Raw genomic sequence first — 24,406 nt, 5'->3', positions numbered from 1 at the left:
AATCACCTGGAAGGCTGTGGATCAGAGTTTCTGTGGGTGGGGCCCAAGTATTTGCATTTCTCACAAGTCCCTCGATGTTGCTGATGCTGCTGGTGGCAGGACCAACATGCTGGGAACCATCCGCCTGGTCTCTCCAAGGTCTTTTGCAGCCTTCAACATCTATGTGATTTGTTGATACTTTAATGCCAATAAGTGGAAGCACTGCAAACTTTAACTAGGTTAAATGTCTCCTGAAGTCTCTGGAAAGGGCCTTTGCTTTTCATGAACTACTTCTAAATTCACCTGAGTGACTCTTTCACATCACCTGAGTCACTTTATGTTGAATATTCTCTTCTTCATTAAAGAAGTGTCATTACACTTGGTCATTACAGTGTATGTCACGTTCCCTCATCTGTAACTAAATCCTGCCAATAAAACTAAGACTCTCCCTCCTTGGCCATTCCCTGTTCACGATGAAGATAGCATTTGTCTCTCCCCATTCGTCCTTAAGGCCCAATTTTGTTCCATTCCTTTTGTCTTCTGTGGGTAACAAAAATGGTTCATGAATCAGTCACATTTTTTATATAGTTTCAGGCTTTTGTCCTGTACAAAGAGTTGTAAGGATTTCTTTCTCATCACTATGGTAATTTCAGAAATTTTCTGCCTCAAATAACCCATTTTATTGATTGCCAGGGACCCGGAGAGGTTATAGGTATTCTTCAAAAATAATGTTGACTTTATGATAAGGAAAAGGATGTCATTTTACTTCCTTTTGACTGAGATTTCAGAGTTCAGTCCTAGCTAACTTCAGATCTCTGAATATTCTAGATAATTTTTTGTTTCAAACTTTTTCGCAAGAAATATTCTTAAATTTACTGTGCCCTTTGCTGATTTATGACATGTGATCATTTTATTAAACATATTAACAAATATTTGAGTTGATATTCTGCAAAGAATTAAGTGAAATGTATACTTTTAGTTAATTGACCTTAAATCCATTCTTTTTCTTTTTTAGGAAAAACAGTCAAGGCAGATATAGCTGTGCATATTTATTTGTAGGTACTCATTTTTTAGCAGTGCTAAGATATCTTCTAAAGTTCCCCATTATTTTCTTCTGTGGAAGCTGACTGTGAAATGTATTGTCCACTACTTCACCTAGTCAAAGTGTTTGAGTTTTCCCTAGGCTTTTTACTAGCTAAAAGCATTGACATCTTAAATTATATAATAATGGCTAGTTATATAGGTGGTATTTAATCCTTATAGTCAAAGATATCTTTGTACTTGCCCATTTATTTGTAAAATAAGATAGGAAAAAAAATTCATGGACTTTTCCCCCCTAAATTCAACTGAGAATATACGAACTGGTTACTCTAATTAACTTTGTGTAAAATTCTCTCCCAACCCTAACCCTAACCTATTTGTTCAAGAGGGAAAGCTATTACTTAATTCTTGAACCAATGTGGTGAAAGTAAAGAATTCTCTTTTTACACGTGGTCTTAACCAAACAATTACATATTAATATGTTTGCATTTGTGATAATGAGAGCTCAGAAGTTTAGCACCCAGTTGAACCTGGCCTCTGTGTAGACTGATCTGGTTATACTACCTGTTGGGAAGAAATTAATCACTGAGCTCACTTAAAGCTTGCCTTTCTCTATAACATAAATGCATGCTATCAACAGATTTCATAAGTTAATAGCTACTTTGTGTGATGGTACATATAGGTTGCATATTAATTTTAATTTTTTTAATTGAGCTCCATGATTATAAAGTAAAGCTCTTGAGAGTCCCTTCAGTTTGGTGAGGAACAGACTTAGTGTGTTGGTTTGAAAGTATTTTTTCAGATACAGTTGTGCAAGTGATCTACTTCTGCTGTGGGGAAGATTGGACTGTTGGTGCTAAAATTTAAAAGGTTCTGCCTGTGGATGTAGGAAGACAAATGGCACATCTCTAGAAGCGAGGAAAAATAGTGCTGTAATTCAGTGTCATGTTGATAGAAATAGCAACCTTAACCAGTCATCTTTTATTTTTGGCTCAGACAACTGACTATAAAATATAACCCAGATGGTGGAGCTATGATAGTAAAGATACAGAAATGACATTTTGCTGATGAATTTTCTGCTACCCTTTGCTTCTCCACTTTCAGTTTTACATCAAACCTTTTATGGTGTAAGTTGCTTGCCTGCGTGTCTATGGACAGACCCACAGAATGAAAAATATGTTTCATGGCATTTTTAGATCTTGGATTATTTCAGTTAACTTTTGTTTCATTTCCCTCTTCTAATTGTCTTTTTGATTTTTCTCTCTTTTGCTGAATTTATACTCTAACATAAATTAGGCTGTGCCATGAGTAGTTGGTCCTATTTCAATTTATTTCTGAATACGTTATAGGCATTTAGAGTGTAGCATTATGTTCTGTCTGTCTGCCTGCCTCTCTCGAAATTGGGGATACCTTTAAAGAGAGCAGAGAGTTAGGCACATTATGCTGTGGTCTCTGGCCTCAGCCATCTTCATCATACTGGGCTTTGAATTGAAATGATAAAGGAGTCAGTGTAAGGGTAGGTTAGTGATGTGGGTGTGGGGTGCTGGAAACGTTTTACATTAGAGATTAGGAATGGGGAAGGTGGTCTGAATGTGTGGTGCTGAGTTTGTTGCAGTACTGAAGAGCTGAGAGGTGTTTTCTCATGGTCTCCAGCATCAGTGCCACCTGGAGCTGCCTCCTTATTTCTCACCGGCTCGGATCTTAAGGTACTACCTATGATGAATAAGTCCCTGGAGAAGGACAGGAAAGTGAGAAAGGGGTTAACATTTATGGAGAACCTCCTAAATTGTGTATAGTCTCTTTCAATCCTCACAATGACCCCATGAGGTCAGCACAGGGATTTAAGTTGAGATCTATGACTCAGAGTCCAGGCCGTGCTTGATGCCAGTGGCCACTTGTCTGTGCTGTGTGTGCATGCAGTGCATGTGTGCGTGTATCTCCATTATCATAAAGGCTAATGTCAAACCCTTTGTTGGGAAAGGAAGATATACCTTTTTTCCCCCAAAGGCATCTTAATGGTGTAGAGAATGTGCAGAGAGCTCGAAAACTCTTGGGTTTATTTTGTGAGTGTTATTTATTTTTGGTTCAACTTTTAAGTGTATTTGTTTTCAGAAATGAAAGGTTTGTCTGGGTCTCTCTTAGCCACATTATGGATCATGCGTTTTTAATGCATGTTAACCTACGTCAATATCTATTTAAAGTAAAAAGACCATTGACAATTTTTTGCAAGTACAAGATTTCAGGAATGAAAATTAATTTAAATAACTAATGGACTATAATTATGAACTTATACATTCTAGCATAAGCTCTAAAAGTGATTATTGTTAGTTCCTTTATTTAGATCTAGATACTCTTGGTGATTACATTAGAGATAGCCAACTCCCTGGGCTAATTTCAAGTGTAGGAGTGGACTGTGCTTGCATCTGCATTCCACTGTGGAGCCTTCTGTAAAGCATCTTCTTTGGGCTTTTATTTTGTACAGTCTACTTTTGTGTGAAATCTCTTAGGTTTTATTTTCTCCTTTTGATCTGCGGTCCTGCATTTTTAGTGTTTCGTGCACACTGGCGTGTGCTTTGAGTCATGTTCTGTTGTTGATCAGGCACACACAACATCACCCTGAAAAAGGTTTCAGTTGAATGGAAGCTCTTGTTCTTCATGCAAGTGCGGTCTTGGTATACCCAGTATATTGCAGACCTGGTATATTGTCATCCTAGTATACACCTAGTATAGTGTATACCTAGTGTACCTAGTATATACCTAGTATATTGTCATCCACGTTTGGTAATGTGGCAATCTCTCTCCTCCCTTAGGCAATTGATAATGCCAAACCTCAGGATATTTTTGTAACGTTGACATTTTATTTAAGAATTCTTGGCTATACTATACATAGAATTTGCATTCTAAAATCAACTTAAGTCACCATTATGTTATTATAATTGTTTGGATAGATAGGACTGTACATGTGTGTGTTTGTATGAAAGAGAAGAGAATATTTAAACTCATACAGCAGCTTCTATTGAGTGGCAGATCCTATAACTATACGAAAAGTCTGTATATATTCAGGTAACAGAGAGTAGATTTTAGAATCTCTGGAACCTTAATTATTCTCTGCAGAGTGTAAAGTCCTAATGTAAAGTCTTGACAGGACTAATCCTTCTAAGAAACTGGCCATATTTAATCTCAGGACATCTTAAGGAAAGTAATAACTGATTTTGAATTCTTATGCACCTGTAAGTCATGGAGGTGCTAAGGATAGCTAAAATCTGAAATATGAAAGGGTTTTAGATGAAAAATCTATTTGGGCTTGATTATATGTCTTAACTGCCTTCCCAATTTAGTTAGCATATAATTAGAATCCCCTAATTACTCTCTCAAGCAGCTTTAAAGCTGAAGAATGTACCAGTATTTCCATGGCTTATATATTTTATCTGTGTACCTTTTTCAGTGGCAGGTGTTTATCTCCTTCAGGAACTACACAAACAGGTAGGCAACCGATAGGCAAGGGCTGTGGAGTTCATTAGTTTTCAAAGCCCCACGGCCTTTACTGAAGGCATTTTCATGCGTTGCACTCTTACAGATCAACTATTCCAGGAGTCAGTTGGCAAGCCAGCCTGGCTTGCAGAGGTCTGACAGGGAGAGGCTTCTTTTCTCTAACACATTCAGTGAGTCTTCGTTGAGAAAGTAGAATTCCCGATTGACAGCGCCTGTGAGAGGAGCTACAGTGAGTGACAGCAACTGGCAGTTGTGCGTTGGACTTTTGCTATCGCCTGCCAGTTATGTGTATGTTAATCTTTAAGTATGAACAGAAATAGAATATTCACATTTGAAAAGAAGCTAGATTCTAGATTTTGAAACTTCCACGTAGATATTTGACTTACTCGGTATAAGATCTTCTGAGGCCTATAAGTAGTAATTTATTCCTTACAGCACTATTTAACTATTCAAGGGAAGTAATTATGTTTTCATGATTTCTAAATTAGCTTGGGAAAGTTATCTGGGACTTTCTCAAGGAGGAGTCATTTTATTATGTCAACAAATTTTATAAGTCAGGTAAAAGTGAACTAAATGCCTTATCCCATATTTCCCCTTGAGGCAAAACTATGAACTAAACTCCACTTATATTATTAACTTGTTTTCTGTGACATACCGGAACTCTTTCCAGCCCCAGCTTTCAACAGAATTCCTGTGGTTCAGTGATGCTGTGGGAAGTAAGACATCACCGCCCTCAATGAGCTTATGTTTTAGTAGGGGAGTGGAACCTTGAAAACTTATTTATACAATTAATCAGGTAGTTTTAATCATACTCTGTTTGTGGCTCTAGCTTGAGGACGCTTCTTCCCTAACAAGAGCAGATAATAATTCCCATGTAACTTAGGATCAGTTCAATGGATAGGAAACACTCTTGCTCCTTTGAGGTTCTTTTCTTTCAACCATGCCATCATCCTCATTGTTGGCTTCCACTGGACCCCAAGTCATTTTCTTCTGTTCATTGTAAACTTTAGTGCTAGTGTCAGAGTTGCTCTGTCCACTCCCAAGGCCCACCATCATCCTGATGACTTCAGTGTCTTTGTACTGAAGAGAGTCCCTTGATAGTTGCTTCCCCTTCTTATCTCCAAATGCCACTGTCCTTCTTTTGCCTCATCTCCCAAAATCACCTACTTTATTTTAACCCACTGCTCTGGTTAAACAGATCTTGTAATATCTCACAAGTGTCTGACTTTACCTGTAAACATCTCACTTTCTGACTATATCATAAACTCATCTCCTTCTCCTTTATTCATTTTACTGGGATCATCCATCAACCTCATAGGGAGCACTAGTTCATCAAACCATCTGTCTTTTGCCAATTCATCAACTTGCTTATCATATCAAAATTTGATTTCATCATCATCTTTATTGTTACATTTGCCATTCCCACTCTTTGCTTGCTTTTTTTTTCTGTCTCCTTTTTATGGACTTTAAATCAAACTCTTTAAAAAAAATCATACTTCATGGTAGATTGGGATCCCTAGAAATTCATAGTCACCAACTTCAAATGCACACACAATACTCTGAAATCCTGCTACATTTTTCTGTTCAATTCCCTTTCTCATTCTCCTCTCCATTTGATTCTCTCCAAACTCCAACCACCCCTCCTTTTCACTAGCCTATCCCTTATAGCTGAGAAAATTGAGGCCATATACTAGAAACTCCCTTATCTACCAATCCTACAAATTTACTCATATCCTCACTCATCCTTTCCTTCTTTCTTCAAGTTATAAAAATAATAGAGTTGGGGCTGGCCCAGTTAAGTGGTTAAGTTTGCACAGTCTGCTTTGGTGGCCTAGGGTTTGTGGGTTCGGATCCTGTGCGCAGACCTATGCACCATGAGTTTCCATTTCCCTGTTATATCTCCACATACTTTTTCACCCCCCCATCCTCTCTGTCATTTTTCAGGCTTATGTTTCTTTATCCTACCAGGGTAGAAAGTATGGCAAAAAGAGAATGCCTAAGATGGATCCTTGAGAATCCAATGTTTAGAGTTTACTTGAGAGAGAGAAGTCAATTGTATTTAATGATAGTGGCATACTTTGTTCATATATTGTAGATTGTGTATATATTTGTATATGTGTATGTTTGTGTGTATATACTTTGTTGTTGTTCAGTTTCCCTCTGTTGCATGTCTACTATGTGCCAGGCACTATGAATAAGCTTTGAGAACACAAAGTTGAGTCCACCTCAGCTCCTGATTTTAAAGCCTCTCATTGTAATGAGAGATGTAGACAAATGTGCTTTATCAGCACTGATATGGATGGACCCACAGCCTTAGTTATCTTTCTGTGTGTTACAGATGACTATTTTATTCATTATCAAAATTTGGACATGAATATTTAGAAATAGATTTTTATTCTAGTACATTTATTCTTTGAAGGCAAATGTGTAATTTACTTTGAACTTTATATTAGCATCATTCAATGTTTAAAAATTCAAATGGCAGAAACACAAGTTTAAGGAAGTTAATGAGAATAAAATACCAGTTTATTCTATATTTTTTCCATTTGGGGCAGGGGTTAAGTTTTTGATGAAAGAGAGAAGGGAATGGGAAGAAATTTCACTTTAGTGCATGTGTCCTTTATGGATATTTTCTTCCCATGATGGCAGGGGTGCCCGTTAACATGGAACACTTACTGTGTGCCGGGAGCTGTGCTAAATGATTCATGTGCAGTGTCTCATTTAATCCTCCTGGTAGCCCTGAGGTGGATACTAATAGTTTCTTTTTACACAAAAATAAACTGAGGTGTAGATTTTACATGTTAAAAGTTACGTAAGTAACTTTACACGTGTTTTTCCGTAAGTTAAAGTTAGACTTAAAGAATGTGAACTAGATGTATATCTGACTTTGGAGCCTACACTTTTAACACTATGATATATTGAAAGAAAATTAAGAGCAAAATATTTTGAGATTTTTCTCTTATCCGTAATATCTTGTATTATGGGGTACTTCGTATATCATTTAATCATTTCACATATACCATTTAGTCTTCACAACAAACCTGTGATATACGCAAGGCCAGTATTGTTTAGATGAGGCCAAGAAGACGCAGTTAAATAAATTGCTTGGGTTACATGTGATAGCAGACCAGCAACTAGGTCCTGGGCTTCCTGACTTCGAGGTCAACTTTCCATTATATGAGGTACTTCCTGTCATTGATTCAGTTTGCCAAAGTATAAAGTTGTGCTTGTTCTTTAGGGTTTGCCTTTCTTTCCTCCCTCTACTTGAATTTGACTTTATTTCACTTATTTAGTTAATAATCCAAGAATGTTGCTAGAGTAGCAGAAATTTGATTAGAATCATCACCTTCAGTATTTCAGGTAATGGAGTGGAGTGAAAACAGCATGAAAAGCAGAGCCCATTCGTTCTGTTCCCAGGCTGGCCTCCTGGCTGGGTTAAAGTTGACGTCTGGTATGGCTGCCATTGCTCTCTTCTCCTGGGAAGCTCTAGTTGACTACTTGACACCAGGCATTAGAGCTGACCCAAGCATTAACCCAAGCAAGCTTTGTGCAATACAGCCACTGAGATTTGTTTCCCCTGACTGGACACAAGAGCCTTACAAGGTGAAGGCTCTGTTGAAGTGATAAAGCTGATTAGATCTTAGCTGTAGAGGAATCTGATCTTCGAAATTTCCTCTACCTCTCGTTAATGAGGCAAAGACAACACTTAGTAGGGAAAATGAGATCACTAAGAAAGAGACGCATTTTTTTTTTCTTTAATAAAGAACTGATTGTTTTTGCTGCTTTTAAATCAAGACCTAAATTTATTGTCCAGAATAAAGCTCCATTTAGGTGAGCAAATAAGAAACTTTTTCTCAGGGGTATAGTAAGCTTGTTTAAATTTATCCCGTATATGAAATAAAGGAAGTTAAACAATTCAAGAAAGTAAAACTAAGAGAAGCCTAGAAATTAAGATAATTTAATTAATGCTGACTGTAACAAAACTGAAATAACTAACATTTATTAATTACATGTATAGACTCGTGGTCTAGTCATACGAATGAAAACAATTTTTAAATGATCTTCCCACTTTTTCTTACTATACCTTCCTTTTCCTTGACCCACCATTCAAGCAAATCAAACTTCTTTTCCTGGGATCCACCTCTACAAATCTCACATCCTGACAATACTGATAATCTTACCTTTTGGTTTCTGTAGCACTTTTAGATATGCTTCTGTTTAAACCTCATAAAACTTCGTAACGAAAGCTGTGTTAGATTCATACTATGGAGTTGGAACTTGGCGCTAAAAGGTTATGCGATTTGCTCTAGAATTCGTAAACAGGAGAGTTGGGAGTCAGATCCAAGTTTTCTCACCCCCAAGAGAGTGGCCTATACCACAGTTGCTTGAAGTTATACATTATTTAAAGTCTCTGATTCTCTCCTCTATTTCTTGTTAAGCCTTTGTTCCTATATTTAGAAAGTGACATGACACTTGTTTTCATATCAAATACATTTATATGAAATGTAAGTCACATGTGCACACACATATATGCATATATTTATTTCTGTGTTCATAGATTAGCCATCTTTGCATCATGCAGCATGTCTCTTCCCAGAGAGACCCCATTCTCCTATTTCTTAGCTTCAGCTTATTCCAGTGAAATCAGTAGACATAAAGGGCAACTTGAAGTAGGAAAAAAGTAACGGTGGAGAAAGTTTATGATGGGAGTGGATGGATGGGAGATGAGCCATCCACCCAGCCTACTGTGTCCCGTTGTCATTGACTTTGGGGCGGATGTAGGCGTATGGTATGAGAATGGGGAGGATGTCACGCTGATGATACTGCTACTTACTCACACTGGAGAGACTCTGTCCTCCTCAAATTTGGCTTCATCTCCAAGCCATTTTTTATGCAGACATCCAATGTTTTTAAATTACATTTTTTAAATTGGTATTGTAATTTACCCGGCCTTTTCTAAGGTGGGAATGTTGACCTACCAAAGTCTCCTGATACTTCTCTTCCTTCCTTGACTATTATGTCCAAATTGTGCTTTTCGGGCTTTACAGAGGAAGACGGAGGATGACTGTCCTCTTGCCTTCCATTTCAGTGGTTTTTTCCTTCTTTATCTTCCTCTGCCATCTTACTCACCTCTCACCTTAGCTTCCAAATCTAGAGCTTTCTCATTTCCGTGATGCTGCTTTCCAAATCGGTAGTTTTATTTTAGACCCATTCCTTCTCTTCCAGATGTATCTGTCTAGTTGTCTCCTAAGCGTTTGCCCCATATGTATCCTAGGCAAATCAACTTTGAACTGTCTGAAATGTACTTAGTTATCTTCTCCCTCATATTTGTAGCATTTTCTGTATCACTAGACTTGGCTAGGGATCCTGAGAGCATCCTCCTCCTAGTCGCCCAAGCCAGGAGTCAGAATTGTCCTATATTTTGCCACAATTAATGAGTCAATAAGTTCTATTTTGTCTATATTCCTAGCATTATTTTTTACTTCTCCTTTTTCTTCTCATCTCTCTGTTCCCACTGCTACTAGCATAGTCCCTGACTATTTCCAGTCTTAACTGTCTATTTCCAGTCTTATCTTCTTTTAGGCCATTCTCCACCTTACAGACTAATATATATATATATAATTTTATGTGAGGAAGATTGGCACTGAGCTAACACCTGTGCCAATCTTCTTCTCTTTCGTATGTGGGATGCCACCAAAGCATGGCTTGATGAGTGTTGTGTGGGTCCACATCTGGGATCCAAGCCTGTGAACCATGGGCTGTTGAAGTTGAGCGCATAGACTTAACCACTATGCCACCGGGCCGGCCCCACAAATATATTTCTAAAAGACCGCTTTGATTATATTATATTCCTACTTTAAGTATCAACTTCGATTGCATTTCCTAAAATGCTTTGCAAAATACTCCAAAAATAATCTATGTCCACTAATAAAGGAGCCCGTAGTCAAATAAAATGTTGAAATGCGGCATGCTACATCTATTTTGTCTTGAAAAGTCACAGCACACGTTATGTGTTAAAAGAAATGCTATATGAAGTTCTGCTATTGACTGCAACAACAAAACTCTAATGTGAGCTCATATTTGAACGTGGAAATTTTTGTTTGTTTAGTATTTGTTAATGTGGAACTATTGACAGGATATGCTCCTGACTTCACTCCCAGGATACTTAAAGCCTTCCATGCCCACCTCTCTAACCTCATCTCTCCCTTTTTGAGCATTTGTAGCCATACTTAGTTCCCCAAACATGCAGCTCTATTCTGTTCCTTGGAGTATTATTATTCCTTTTGCCTGGAATACCACCAATCTATCTGATGACTTCTGTCTTTGAAAATTCAGCTCTTTAAAAGCTCAGATTATTTCCTTATTCGTTTGATGTCTTCACTGGTTAGAGCACTGCTTGGCACATTGAAGATGCTCAACATATGTTAAATAAATAACAAAAATGGAGAAAATCAGTAAGAGAAAATTTAGGAATATGAGCTTTGCTATATCTGCCTATTTCTTCTGCCTATATATTGCCCATTCAGGCAATCTAACACCACGTAATAGTAGTTGCTTAAAAAATTTAGTAAGAGTTGCTTGACCTCAGTAATTTAATTGCTCTTCAAAAAAAAATTCTTTGGTTTACTTGTACAAGGTTTAGGAAATTACTCTACGTTATAAGATAAACTTTTAATTCTTACGGGACAGAAATCAAATTTAACTTTTTTAATCGTATTATAGCTATTCTTCTTCCACTGTGAGAATTTCTTAAAAATGATTGTTGTAAATGTTTTCTATTTCTTCCTGACAGGTAATATTTGAAGCTGAAGTCTCAGGAGGCAGAAGCGGTTATATTGCCATTGATGACATCCAAGTGCTGAGTTATCCTTGTGGTAGGTTGTGATTAAGAATTGTATTTTTCTGTGTCCTTTCAACACGTGTCTTATATTGGCAGTGACTGTTTATTACTTGGTCATTGCTCTCTCTTTGTTGTTGTGACTCTTAGCCTTCTGTTCAATTTTAAAAGAATACTGAAATATTTGTGGTTTTTGAATCAAATATTTTTCAGACTTGCAACTAATTGTTCACACATTAAAGGATGCATTTAAATTGTTCAATTACTGAGAACAAAATACAAATGTAAATGAAATTCTGGGTAGGACTTGTTCCATCTTTTTGGTATTATTAAATTGTCTAGGAAAGCAAAGAATAACAAATCAGAGTTTAACGGAAAGGAAAATCAAAAGAAGCCTCAGTACCTTATGTGATCTGCGAAGTTGAAAGTTGGAGTGAAATGAAGAGAATGAACTAGTTCACCTTATTCCAAATTTAGGACTAATTTTTTTAATAATAGAAGTCTGGTTAATCCATATTAGACAACAAAACAATAGAAAGCAAACAAAACAAGAAGCTTGGTTTACATAGTTCTGTTATGTCCTTAGATGCACATTGATTGGTCTTCAGATGGCGCGAGTGTTTGTGTTTACATCACATTCCCTGAAAGACAATTATTGCATGCGTTCAGTAGAGCCAGGCAGAAAACAGCTGGTGTAAATTCAAACTTTACCTGTATTTCCCAACAGCAGCATTTTATAGAGCCCATGAATTCTGGATTATCTGTTCAGTAATTCTCCTGGTAGAAATTCTCTAACTCATTGTAAGCAGCGTGCATGGGGGCACCATTGCAGCTGGGGTAAGGGTGGGGTTGGGGGAGGAGTGGGTGGGTGGCGGTGGGCACGGCTTGTGCTCCTCCTGAGTGGTTGCCACACCCTAGCCTGATCAGAATCACCTTCAGGTTGTGGCAGATCACAGATTGCTCCATCCCTCCCCTGGTTCTGACTCAATACTTCTGTGGTGGGGTCTGACAATTTGCGTTTCTAAGAAGTTCCTAGGTGATGCTGCTGCTGCTGGTCTGGGTCTGGAGTTCACAGTTTGACAACCACTGTTCTAGCTCATGTTCTTGTTTGAGCATTCATTTTTTCTCAAGTGCTTACTGAGATGAGGAACTGGAGAAAGACGTTGTAGGCAAGGGTCAAAAGATTTATTCCATGTGGTATATTCTAAGAAAAAAGAGAACAAAATTATCTCATTCAAATTTCAAGTGGTTTACTAAGTTCTTTCCATCTATTAGCATATGTGAACGGTGTTTCCATCTACTGTTCATTTTCACTTGTTGAAAGAGATGTTAAAGAAAGGCTTTCATGAGTAAACAGATTAGAAAAATATGAATTGAGCACCACAGCAGTTTCATTGTGACGTGGTCCTCCATGAGCTTTCTTTACTCACTGAGTCTTAGCTTTTCCTGTCTATATTTCCTTTCAAAAGTTGAAAACATGCATACAGCTTCAGTTTTAAAAGCTACTTATAGAGCATGCTTGCTTGACAGTCATATAAGCCATGCATATTTTGACTGCAATCATCATTTTTTGTTGGTCTAATATTCCTTTTTGGGTAAATTTCTTAAGGTTATAGAATCATAGGAAGTGGATTAACAACAGTTAAGTCGTTGTTCTATTTGAGAGAAATAAAAATATTCCCTTGTCCTTTGAAGTATGAGAGGATGGTAACTATTGACGTTAAAAAAGAAAAAGAAAGAAAGATCTAACGTCTCAAAGTGTGGCTTAATCGTTCACTGGTCATGTGTATGTCAGTATTTTAGATATCATTATATGTTTTCATTATATTTTTCTCTGATGCTCTGGTTTGTGCCTATGTGATCTCCTTGGCTTGCTTTGACTGGTAATTGTTTTATTATCACCCATATGCAACATGCTCTGGCGGTCTTTCTGCAGGAGTTGTTGAGTGCTCACTCTGTATAGAACAGAGTTTAGCAATTATGGGGCAGTAAGTAATGGAGCGATTGAAAAAAGAACTGTGAGAGGGAGAGAGGAAATGGTATCTTTCAGCAAAAAGAAAACTCAATTTTCTTCCATATGATATTAGTCTTGGCCAAAGGTAAAAGTATTAACAACATTATTGTGTTGGGAAAAAGTAACCCGGCATGTTTTCTTCGTGTGAAAAAAATAATTTTTTTCCTGCCTCCACAGATAAATCTCCTCATTTCCTCCGCCTGGGGGACGTGGAGGTCAATGCAGGGCAGAATGCTACATTTCAGTGTATTGCTACAGGGAGAGATGCTGTGCATAACAAGTTATGGCTGCAGGTAAGGCCAAGTGGGCAGCAGAGCTAATGGGTACCCTTGATTTAAAAAAAGTCGCCAATGTACTGTTTGTGGTCTCATTCTTTGTGTGTGTGAGACAAGTTGTCTTATGTGTAGGTTTCATTTAGTTGGCTGCAGATTCCTTTTAGATATTTCCATTTTTGGAACATGAAAAAAATATAACAGTATATAGTTAATAAGTATTTGGATTAATTTCTAGTGAAACCTGATTCTCTAATGTTATGTATGAACTGTAAAAACCGTTTTTCTATATCCATTTGAAATAGGAAAAACAAGCAAATTTCCTAATTTAATGTTTTGAAAATTCAACTTACAGGAGCACAGCGTTTAAGGAGAAACTGTCATACTCTCATAATTTTTTAGAAGTATTTTAAGAAACCTTTGGGAGTAGTTCTGGAAATGTGAATTGGAAGAGAGCAAATTAAATTTTTTTTTTCAGAATTTTTGTGTATAAGGGTTAATCACAGATCTGAGGTCAAGGCATTTGCCTTGCACGTATTAAATCTCAATGAATATATTTTTAATGAATTGCAATTTAGCATATGTTTTAGAGAAATGTAAATGGTGCATATAAAGGGCTTTAAAAGAATCAGAGAGAAAACAATAGACTAAAGAATGTGCAAAGAGCAGCTCTAAAGCCACGAGGCAGGACCTGGGACAGATGGCTGTTGACCTAAATATTTGAAGCTAGAAAATAAGTAATAATATTCTCTGAGTACCTTTATTATTATTATTTTTGGTTCTATTCGTATCAGGATGAGGAAAGGCATTTAATTAGTTGGAATTTTAAATTACTGAGAATGCCGACAGAGACCAAAAGGAAAAATCATTGTAAAATTATCTTAGTTCCTTGAACATAGACACCAGGATTTATTTTACTATATCTTTAAAGAGGTGAAATTAGTGTTGGGGATAATTATTAGTTTGCAGGTGGTTGGGGCAATGATTATAATAAATGATTATCGAAATCATACCTAATGTAATGCCTAATGTTTCACTAGATGTTGTGTTATTTCATCTAATTCTCACAATCCAATTGGATGTTGTAGCAGATGTATTTCATATAAATCTAATTATCACTACTTTATAATTTATTTGAAATGCAGGCATCAGGATACCATCCTGAATATGTGAGAAGGAAATGATGCCCCTCCCTTTTTTTCTGTGATTATGCTAATTTCCCCTACAGATATTGAAATATAACATTATTATTCGTGGAAAGTGTATTGTATAATGTGCAGCCTGGTTTATCAGCTAAATGTCAAGTCAGAATCCCTCTTTCTTTTTCTCTCTCTCAGCCTAAATAAATTAGTTTTAAAATGTTTTTAGGCATATTTTCTAATTATTTTGCTAATTATTTTTCATTAGGTAGGAACATTTGACTTTTGTTGTGATCCATATAGTTTTGTCTTGGAAAACCAGGGGCTCTGCAGTCTGCCCCTGGTTTTATGCCCCAGGATGTAATGTGACATTGAAATCAAAAGGGTTTTGTGTACTCAGACAGCAGCTGCCTCTTGGCGACAAAGACTTTCTGGCCCTGCAGGTCTGAGTGGGTTGCAGTCAAAAAACTGCTTATTTGTTGTTTGTTTCCTACTTCATAGATTGGCTCATTGCACAACGGTTTCTTAATATTTTTCTCCTGCCATTTTTCAAACAAACATGAGGGAGAAAAATATTCTGTGAGACTTCTATTCTGCTTTCTTTTTTCTATTCTTCCCTGTCTTTATATTTGCCAAGGTGAATTTGTGTATTTCTCTTCTATTTTGACATTGAGATTGCACAATTTCTCAGCAGTTTACATATTCACCTTATTCATTAAAAGGCTTTCCTACCTTTTTCAATAATACCACTTCCGTTAACTTACTCTCTTAAAGAGTCTTCTCCATGTTTAAGAAATATTGAAAACTATCAATTACTTATTTTAGGGATGTTTTCAAATGAATAAGACTGGTTATTATACATATGTAGAATGAGTCAACCAGAAAGTGGTCTTAAAAATCTTAACCCATCTTTTGCTGAAAGCAGGAAGAATCTTGCTTCCACACTGAATCTACAAGCCACCTCATAGAAGTAGACATCAGGTCATGTTTACTTGGTGTAGAATAACTTCCTGGAAATCAGGAGGCCCATCTTAATTGTAACCTTACTTCTAACCCAGTTAGTTGTGTGAGTTTAGACATTTCATTGAACTCTTCTGGGCCTCAATTTCCTTATCTATAAGAGGACATGTTGGATAGAGACTAAAATCCCTTTCAGCTATAAGCTGCTAAATTAGGTCTTTAAATTATTTTTAATGGCCTGAAACATGGCCTTGATTACCTTTTTTGTTTGATGGAAGAATGTATAATTTTTATGTCGTTAGTTCTGTATGGGAAAAAATTGTCCATTAAATTAAGTATCATTGTGAGAACAACTGTTTAAAATACCTGCTGACAGTACTGAGAATGAATGTACTCGAAGCAGCTCAGTGAAAGGCCACTGCATCTTATCACGGAAGTAATGAAATAATGAAGTAAAAAATGGCGATCAACTTTTTGTGTCCTCCAAATCACTTACATTATACAGCATTGTGCTTCAGTTGGTAAAATGTTGTCTAACTGTGGGATAAAATAACAAAAACTAGAAAAGCAGCCAATTTTCCATGTTAAAGGAAAAATGGTACAGGACAACTGCTATGAAAGAAACTGACCGTTATAGCTAATAGTATTTGATATTTAGAATAATTTATGTATGGGAATACATTTAGAGACTAAATTCTCTCACTTGTTTATTGTCTTTGGCTTGCAATTCATATTTCAACCATTCTCTTGTTTAAAATAACATACAAATTAGGTAAATTAAAAACTGGAGCACAAAAAAAGCAAAGAAGTTACTTGAACTATCTAGGATACCTTATATAGCATATCATAGTGGTTCTGGATGCCTCTTTAGGGAGTGTTCTTTCCTGTAAGATCTCAGATTGTGTAATTATAGTCTTGGAAGTAGTTCATTCACTCTAGACATTTAGGAAACAGTGACAAAATATATAATCCAAATTAACCTCCTCGTATATGCTGAGTGAACTACTGATACATAAAACAACATGGATGAACGTTTTCAGAAATCTGTTGAGTGTCAGCAAACTAGAAATGTGGTGAAATCATGAGCCTTTCTGAACATAGTTTTAACAAGTGTGTTATGCAGTTCATTCATGTTGGATAAGGGAATAAAGTCTTCAGTTGCTCTTAGAGCATTTCCAAATTCCCTTTCTATCATAAAGCTCAACGAAGTAGCTTGTATCTAGATATAAACACTTAACAGTTTTTGGTCAACTTAGGATTTGCAGTTTTGTCCCACTTGAGTAGATGTTTTTCAATTCTTACAAGTTTTAGAACTAAGCCATTTTGTGTCCCTAAGGAACTCCCAATGGTAGAGAATTTATAGTTCATAACTTAAGGCTAGGGTAAAGCACAGGTTATAGGAAATAAGATCACAAATGAAATTTAATGTATAATTTATACTGATTATATTACCAAGTAAAATAATATAAACAGCTGGTTATAGTTCTGATGAGGTAATTTTCTCAGAGGAAAAAGAAAAATTAGGTTATCTAGTTTTTGTAGGTTAAAAATTTTAGTCGTTCTCTTTATTCTTACGAAAGTGAACAGTAGATAAAGTGATGACAGGAAAAAGTAAATGTATAAGCCAACAATTAACATACGACACAGCAGTTCTACTCCTAAGTATTTACCCAAGAGAAAGAAAGGCATGTGCTCATAAAAAAAATTTGTGCAAGAATGTTTATCGCTCATAATAACCTATAATTGTAAAGATTCCAAATGTGCGTTAGCAGGAGAATGGATAAACAATTTGTGGTTCAGTCAAGCAATGGAGTGCTACTCAGCAATAACGAGGAATGAGTGATACATGCGCTGGCATGGGTGCATCTCAGCAACCTTTTGTTTTCAGAAAGAGGACAGACAGAAAAGAGTGCATCTTGTATGATTCCATTTATGTTAAGTTCCAGGAGAGACAAAATCTATGGTGAGAAAAATCTGAACAGTATTTGCCTGTGGGGGATGAGGGTAGACTGGAAGTGGGCAGGGGGAGAATTTCTGAGGTAATGTAAATGTCATATATGTTTATTGCCGTGTCGGGTCTATAGATGTAAGTGTGTTTGAGAGAAGTTAAGGTCTGTCAAATTCACTGAATATGAAGTTTACCTCAATAAACCACGAATGAGAGAAAAAGTGAGTATATGAAACATTTTATCAAATAACCAAATTACTGGCAGTACTAATCAAGCTATAGATGGCAGTAACCTATAAACATTACCTGCATTTTTGTCCTTCTTGGCCATTTGAAGTGATTTGATTAGGTTCAGAGGTAATTTTTAATCATGAGTTTAAGCTGAAATATAGATGCAAGCATGTTCTGAGTGTTCTGTCATCAGAACATATTATAACTTTTGGGAATGTGAAAGAGTTGAAGCAGGGGTTGGACTGTAACTTACAAATTAGTGTTCTTTCACGAAGGGCCAGTATAAGTGGACACCTATATGGCAAATCAAATAGAGCCCATTGCTGGAACATCTGTCAGACCATATGCTTTGGCTTCAGGTTCAGTGTAGAAACTAAAATGCTAATGACTCCATCCGTCATTACAGAGCTTGGCGGGCATGCATCATTGGATTGGACAGAGAAATTCAACGGTGGAGTTGTTGAATGTAGGGAATTGTGTGGAGAGCTTTGGTGGCACCATTTGTTTTGGTGAATTGAGACGAGGCTGTTTAATGTGTGACTGGTAATCCTATGCAGATTGCCATCAAAGCTGTGGCAATTGGGCCAATCTGTCAGCAATTGCCGCAGGTGCTGGCACTGTGCCTCCTCAGTGGGGCTGCCAAAACAGGAAAGTCAGCCACCACTTTGCCCTTCGTGAAGCTGGTCACCACTAATGTAGTGTGATACGTCTAGTTTCTCGGCCAAACGAAATGTCATTCCTTGTGGAGCAATCGATAATTTAAGCTATGGATTGAGAGTAATAATTGGAGAGTAAAATTAGTAAAATGAGATGCAAATTGCTCTAAAAAAAACAACCAGAGAGAGGCCGACCTCTTCCAGTACCAGCTGTTGTCAGCTGAGGGTCAAAGAAAATGGTTGGTCTGAAACTTCTGGTCACGTAGAGTTTTATCTGTCCAAGCAAATGTCGTAGCCTTGTTCCTTTACTACCTGTGAACATCATCATGGGACAGTAGAAATCTGAAGCATAATTTTTAAAAGGATGTGTTAATTTAAAAGTAAAAAAGATTAACTGATGAAATATATCACTGCACTGTGTCAAATGCCAACCAGTCACTGCTAACAGAGCTCCTTCTGATGCCCAGTGCTATAGTATTTTCCCGTGCCTATTTATACCATCGTATGAAGCACCTGGCTGTTTGAAGCATATTTGATTTCCACAAGAGATTTTGCTATCTCTGATACTGTCTCTTGTTGAGAAAAAATTCTTGTAATTCTGCATTTATTATAATGAAGGAAAGTTCTTGGAAGAAATTAATCTATGCCTAGAAACATACAGTTTGTGGTGGAGAATCCATTGAAAACAATTCGAGAGGAATTTTTCAAAGTTAAATTGATTAAACATGTAATATATGATCAGCTCACATGGGATACCATGAAATAAAAGAAATACAGGGCTAAGGTATAGGGAAAATTGTCCTAATGTCTAGACTTGGTCAAACTTGTGAGATTTTTCTAGGTCATTAGCTTTAAGAGTATCTGACGTATATCTAAAATATTAAAATAACAAAAGGCAGTATATAATTACCAGGACAGTGAATAAAGTTGAAGAAAAGATGTCAGAATGTCTAAAAGGATATATTATAAATATATCTTGAGATTTGTGGGAGACTGGATAAATTTCTTAAAATCTTAGAAAATTGGGAATATAAAAGAGGGATTTAATTTGTTCTTTATAGATGCTAAAGCACAATAAGAACTAATGGTTTGAAGCAATTTGGTGGGAGATATAAGCTGATAATAAGAAAGAACTTCGTAATTGTAGGGCTGTTGAAACCTAGAGTGAGCTACTCCAGGAGGTAGTAAAATTACAATTAGTAGAAGTACCCAAGCATAATCTCGATAAGCACTTGCTAGAGATGTAGAGGATGTACAAGCATGGGGCTGAATGCTTTTTAAGATCCTTGCAGCCCTGAGAGATGCTTCTACAATTGCGTAAGAAAAGACCATATAGAATCTAAGCACTCTACTATTTCAGAGTTGAGAGAGAGCAAGACAGAATGGAGTGTTTGCTGAAATAATTAAGGAAGATTTGATTGAGTCTTTGAGGGACATAAAAAGGACTTGAATACGCAAAGATTAAGTGGGCATGGTTATCACTGCAGATTAGTGTATGCATCAGGGTGGGATAGGAACATTACGAGATGGATCTTATTGAAGTGGAAGGTTCAAAATAGATAGCAGAGGTAATATGGTTTAAGGCAGGGTTGGGACTAGGCCATGATGGAGACAAAACTACTGTTGGCAATACAGACATCAAATAGTGAAGGCTTGGGATTGGTCAGTGCTGGTGGATTTGGAAGATAGGTGAGTAGGGAAGGAGAGGGCCAAATGAAAGAAGACAATAGAATTTTGAATCTGATTGGTACCAGTTGAAGGAATTTGGGAAGATGTGAGAACGAAACAATAGAAACAGCTTTCTGAATTTCCTCAAAAGCTTATTTTGTAAAGCCTGTGTAAAGTCGATGAGTTTGTTTTCTCATTTTCTGTCTTGGAACTAATTTGTCTGTTAGATCCATTTATTTGCTTTTTTCCTTTCTATCTTCATAATTGCATATAAATTATCTTAAATTAGAATGAAAGATGGGGAGACATCCCCTTTCCTTTCGGCTCTTTTTAGCCTTAATAAAAGTTTACCAAGACAGTGTGAAGCTTATGGCCAAATTATACTCCTGAGTGGTCCTGGGTATCACTTAGGAGAATTAATCTATGGGAGGGCTATTGGCGCTTTCTGTCTCGGCTTCTGTTCCTTGTGGCTCACAGAATGGGAGTAATGTCAGAGAGGAGTGCTAACCATGTCTCTTGTGCTTTCCTGACTTGTAAACTGCTCTTGAGTAAAACTGATAGATGAACACTAGCCTGCTATTTAATTCTAATTTTCTCTGTTTATCCTTAGTTTAAGCAGTTTAAGCGGTAGTGATTTTTTTTGTGTATATGCTGATTTACAGTTAATTCTGCTCTACTTAAGAGCCACTGTTCTGTTTGGTAGCTAATAGCTATCACTCTTGTCAGTCCTGTTTTTCTTCAGGACGTTGGTTTATTCAAGTGCATGGCATTATATTCTTCCTTCATGGCTTCATGTAAAGAATTATGATCATTGGTCTTGAATTAACATCACTGACCAAGTATCACGGATTATAATGTTTGTCTTCTACCTTTGGTGTTTTGCGTATATGTTTGTAACAATGAGAATCAGAAAGTTTAATCATATTTAATTTTTAGGATTGTTAAATATTCCTGAGGTCATTTTGGTTGTCTTTATGTGAAGAGCTCAATGCCTTAAAAATATAGGGTGTTATTTTTTTCTTCAATAATTCATAAACTCTGAGTTTGTTGTCTACAGATTACATAATTGATTATAGATGAATAATGTGTGAAATATTCTTTATCTTCCTTATCTATCCCTGGAGCATGACTGTAAAGCCTGACAGTCATAGAAGCTCAAGGATTTCTTCTTATCGATATCTATAAATAACAGTTTACTGCTTTCCTGTGCAAGAATAATGCACTCTCCTGCTGTTCACAGAGCTGCCCTTTCAGTGTTTTCCAGATGTGTCATGTCAAGCACTTAACTTTCCATTGAGCTGTGATCAGTGTTACAACATGGGGGCTCTGGCAGCAGGTTGAATTTCTTCTTTATGAAAAGCAGTCTGATATAAAGATCTAATATTTATAAAATCACTTTATTGCAATATAAAACATAGATATAAAAAGCTACCCCAAAATGAAAACTATGACTCAATGAATTTTCATAAAGTGCATACCACCCAGGTCAGGAAAGAGACTTGCCAGCCATTCTAGAGGCTCCTTACAAATGCTCTATCCCAGTCATAACTGGGGCATCTCCCTACCCCTGCAAATAACAATGACCATGACTCTTAGCCCGTGTATGTTTTTTTCAGTTTTTTCAACTTAGATGTATGCCCCTACACACTATAGATTGTTCTCATCTGTCTTTTTAAAACATATCTTTTAAAGTCTCTTTTAATCGGTGGGTTTGTCCTCTGTCCCTTTCTTTCCCTCACAATTTCTCTGTTGAGGAACCCAGGCCATTTGACTTGTCATTTCCTAGTCTGCATTTTACTCATCGCATACAAATACCCTTTTCTAGTTCAACATGTTCCTCTGAATTTCCTGCAAATTGGCAGCCAGAAGCAGAGTCAAGTTTGATCCTTTGGCAACACTAGAGGTGGTATTTGGTGTGATTACAGGAGGCACAAAATGTCTTGTCTTTCTTTTTGTGATCTTGGTAGCCATTGATACTTAATGCCAATATTCATTCCTGGAGGCTGTAAATTGTGATATTCTTTCTTTTGCGTTTGTTTAGTTAATGAAAAGATACTTCTCCTTGCTTACTAATTGGCTACCCAGTGACAGTTCATTAAGGAAAGGGAAGATAAATGCTCAAATCTTTGCTTTATTTGCTAGTTTTTAATATAATGAGGTGGTTTCCTATCATCCTCCAAAGGTGACTGATTCTTATTTTTTAAAATATTGTGAACTCATGGAGTTAAACATATTTGATGGACTTCATTTCAGTGCAATTATTACTATTATTAAAACTCATATTATCTCATCTTTGGCCAGTGGGAGCCTCTTCAGAGTCCTTTAGACATGATTTCAGTAGTTTTGAAGCTTTTTTGCTTTCTGGTTTTGTGAGATGTTCTAGTGTCATCTTGTGCGTTTTCTTCACCAGACCTGGCACCCTCTTTCGTTTTAGTGAGAAATTGTATTTCAGGACCATCATGTGGATGCTGAGGTGGGGTACTCATTGCTAGACCTTTTCAGTGAACAGAACTAAGAAAAACATATATATATTTAAAGATAAAATACCTATGAATTCATATTGATATTGCAAATTCAAGCCTAAAGATTTTCACTTAATATTTTCTTTGTTACGGTTTGTCAGTTATATCTTCTTTTTTCCACCCTAATATTCTTGGTTCTCCATGACGCAAGGAAAGAGAGAATTAGAATACCCCATAATTACTTATGTTTTTAAATCTCATGTGATTTTGAATGCTTGTACCACATCTCCACTGTTAGTATATAGCCATTGTATTCTGTACTCTCTCCCACTTTGCCCTTATTTAGTGTTAATTCTATGTGTAGCTATGTTTTAATGTTCATCATCAGTCCATATGTCATGTCTTCCTAGTAATTTTAGTTGTCTGAAACTCATTGTCTAGTAGATTCCTCAGAAATAGCTCGTGGAATTAATTTCCCCTGAGTTCTTGGGTGTTGATAATAGTTTATTTGTGCCTTTGATTCTTAAGTCAGTTTTGTAGGATATAACATCTTTCATTCACATTTTCTTTCCTTGAGTAACTTAAATATGTTACATCATTTTCTTCTGGCATAAAGCCTTCCTGTCAAAGTCTGATGATAAATTTACTTTTCCTTATAAATCATCTACCTGCTTTTTCTAGCTATTGAAAGTGTTTCTTTTTTTCTTTAAAGATTCTAGTCTTATCAGAATATGTATCACTGTGGGTCCTTCTGGGTTACTATGCTCAGGTATGCAGTGTGTTCTTCTATTATGTATTTTATAACTTTTTTTAATCTTTGAAAGTTCTTTTTTTAATTAAAACTTTAGTACTTTTTCTGTTCCCTTGCTTCTGTATGGACTTCCGTTATCTCTGTTTCATCTTTGTGTGTCATTATTAGTCACTTTCTCTCAAATACTTTTTGTTCTCCCTATTTTTTAAATTAAAATGGTCTCTGTTTTTCACATTCTGTTTTGCTTAAGACATCATATGTTGAATTTATTCGCTCTTGTTAATCACAGTTTCTAAGATGATGTTTTCTTTCATTTCTAATTTTTCTTAAGTTTTGTCTCCTCCTTTATCAGTTTTATCAATTCAAATTTGTACTGTTCTTTCATGTCAGGAATAATTTTCTTAGTATATTTTAGCTTTTCTTGAAATATTAGGTTCCAGTTTTGATCTCTTTTGTGGACATATTCTTCTGACTTATTTTCATTGACGTTAGGGATCATACTCTGCTCCTTAGTCTCTGTTAAACTTAGAGTAACTTTAGATTGGATTTGACCTTGATGCTGTTAAGTTGTTTATTTTTAAGTGAAATAAGTTTTCTCAAAATTTTAAAATGAGGTGGGGTTCAGGAGAGCATTCCTGATTTCACAGAATCCCTCTTCTGTTGCTTTGAGTTACCTTTAAAAGTATGGCTGCTTGCTTTCTGGAATTTCTTTGTTTTCACCTTCATTTGGTCTGGACCTTCTCTTTCCTTACTCTCTCTTGTTGTCCTGTCTGTTTTTATGTAGCAGATTCAAAAAGAGTGAAAAACTATGCTACTGCCACCAAGTTCTCAAAATCCCCCAGATGTAATGGTTTAATACATTGGCCTCCTTGCTCTACTCAACTTCCCTCTTACTATGAATTGTGTAGTTTTATAATTGTAAACTCACATTCTTTACGTTCCCCACTTTCTCCAG

The 24,406-nt window shown here is 36.4% G+C and overlaps 1 protein-coding gene across 13 annotated transcripts in view; it reads left to right on the top strand.

Moving 5' to 3' along the window:
- Positions 1 to 24,406, top strand: part of PTPRK (protein tyrosine phosphatase receptor type K) — a 503,656-nt gene that overhangs the window by 245,630 nt on the left and 233,620 nt on the right. For all 13 annotated transcript variants that reach the window (XM_008524381.2, XM_008524380.2, XM_008524376.2 and 10 more), the window contains exons 4-5: positions 11,306 to 11,387; positions 13,542 to 13,657. In XM_008524381.2, the coding sequence (XP_008522603.1) occupies positions 11,306 to 11,387; positions 13,542 to 13,657 (198 nt within the window). The remainder of the gene's footprint in view (positions 1 to 11,305; positions 11,388 to 13,541; positions 13,658 to 24,406) is intronic.

The sequence above is a fragment of the Equus przewalskii genome, chromosome 9 (assembly GCF_037783145.1).
Source record: "Equus przewalskii isolate Varuska chromosome 9, EquPr2, whole genome shotgun sequence".
Lineage (NCBI taxonomy): Eukaryota > Metazoa > Chordata > Mammalia > Perissodactyla > Equidae > Equus > Equus przewalskii.
The sequence above is the reverse complement of the archived record's forward strand: the minus strand, read 5'-3'. Positions and strand labels throughout refer to the sequence as shown.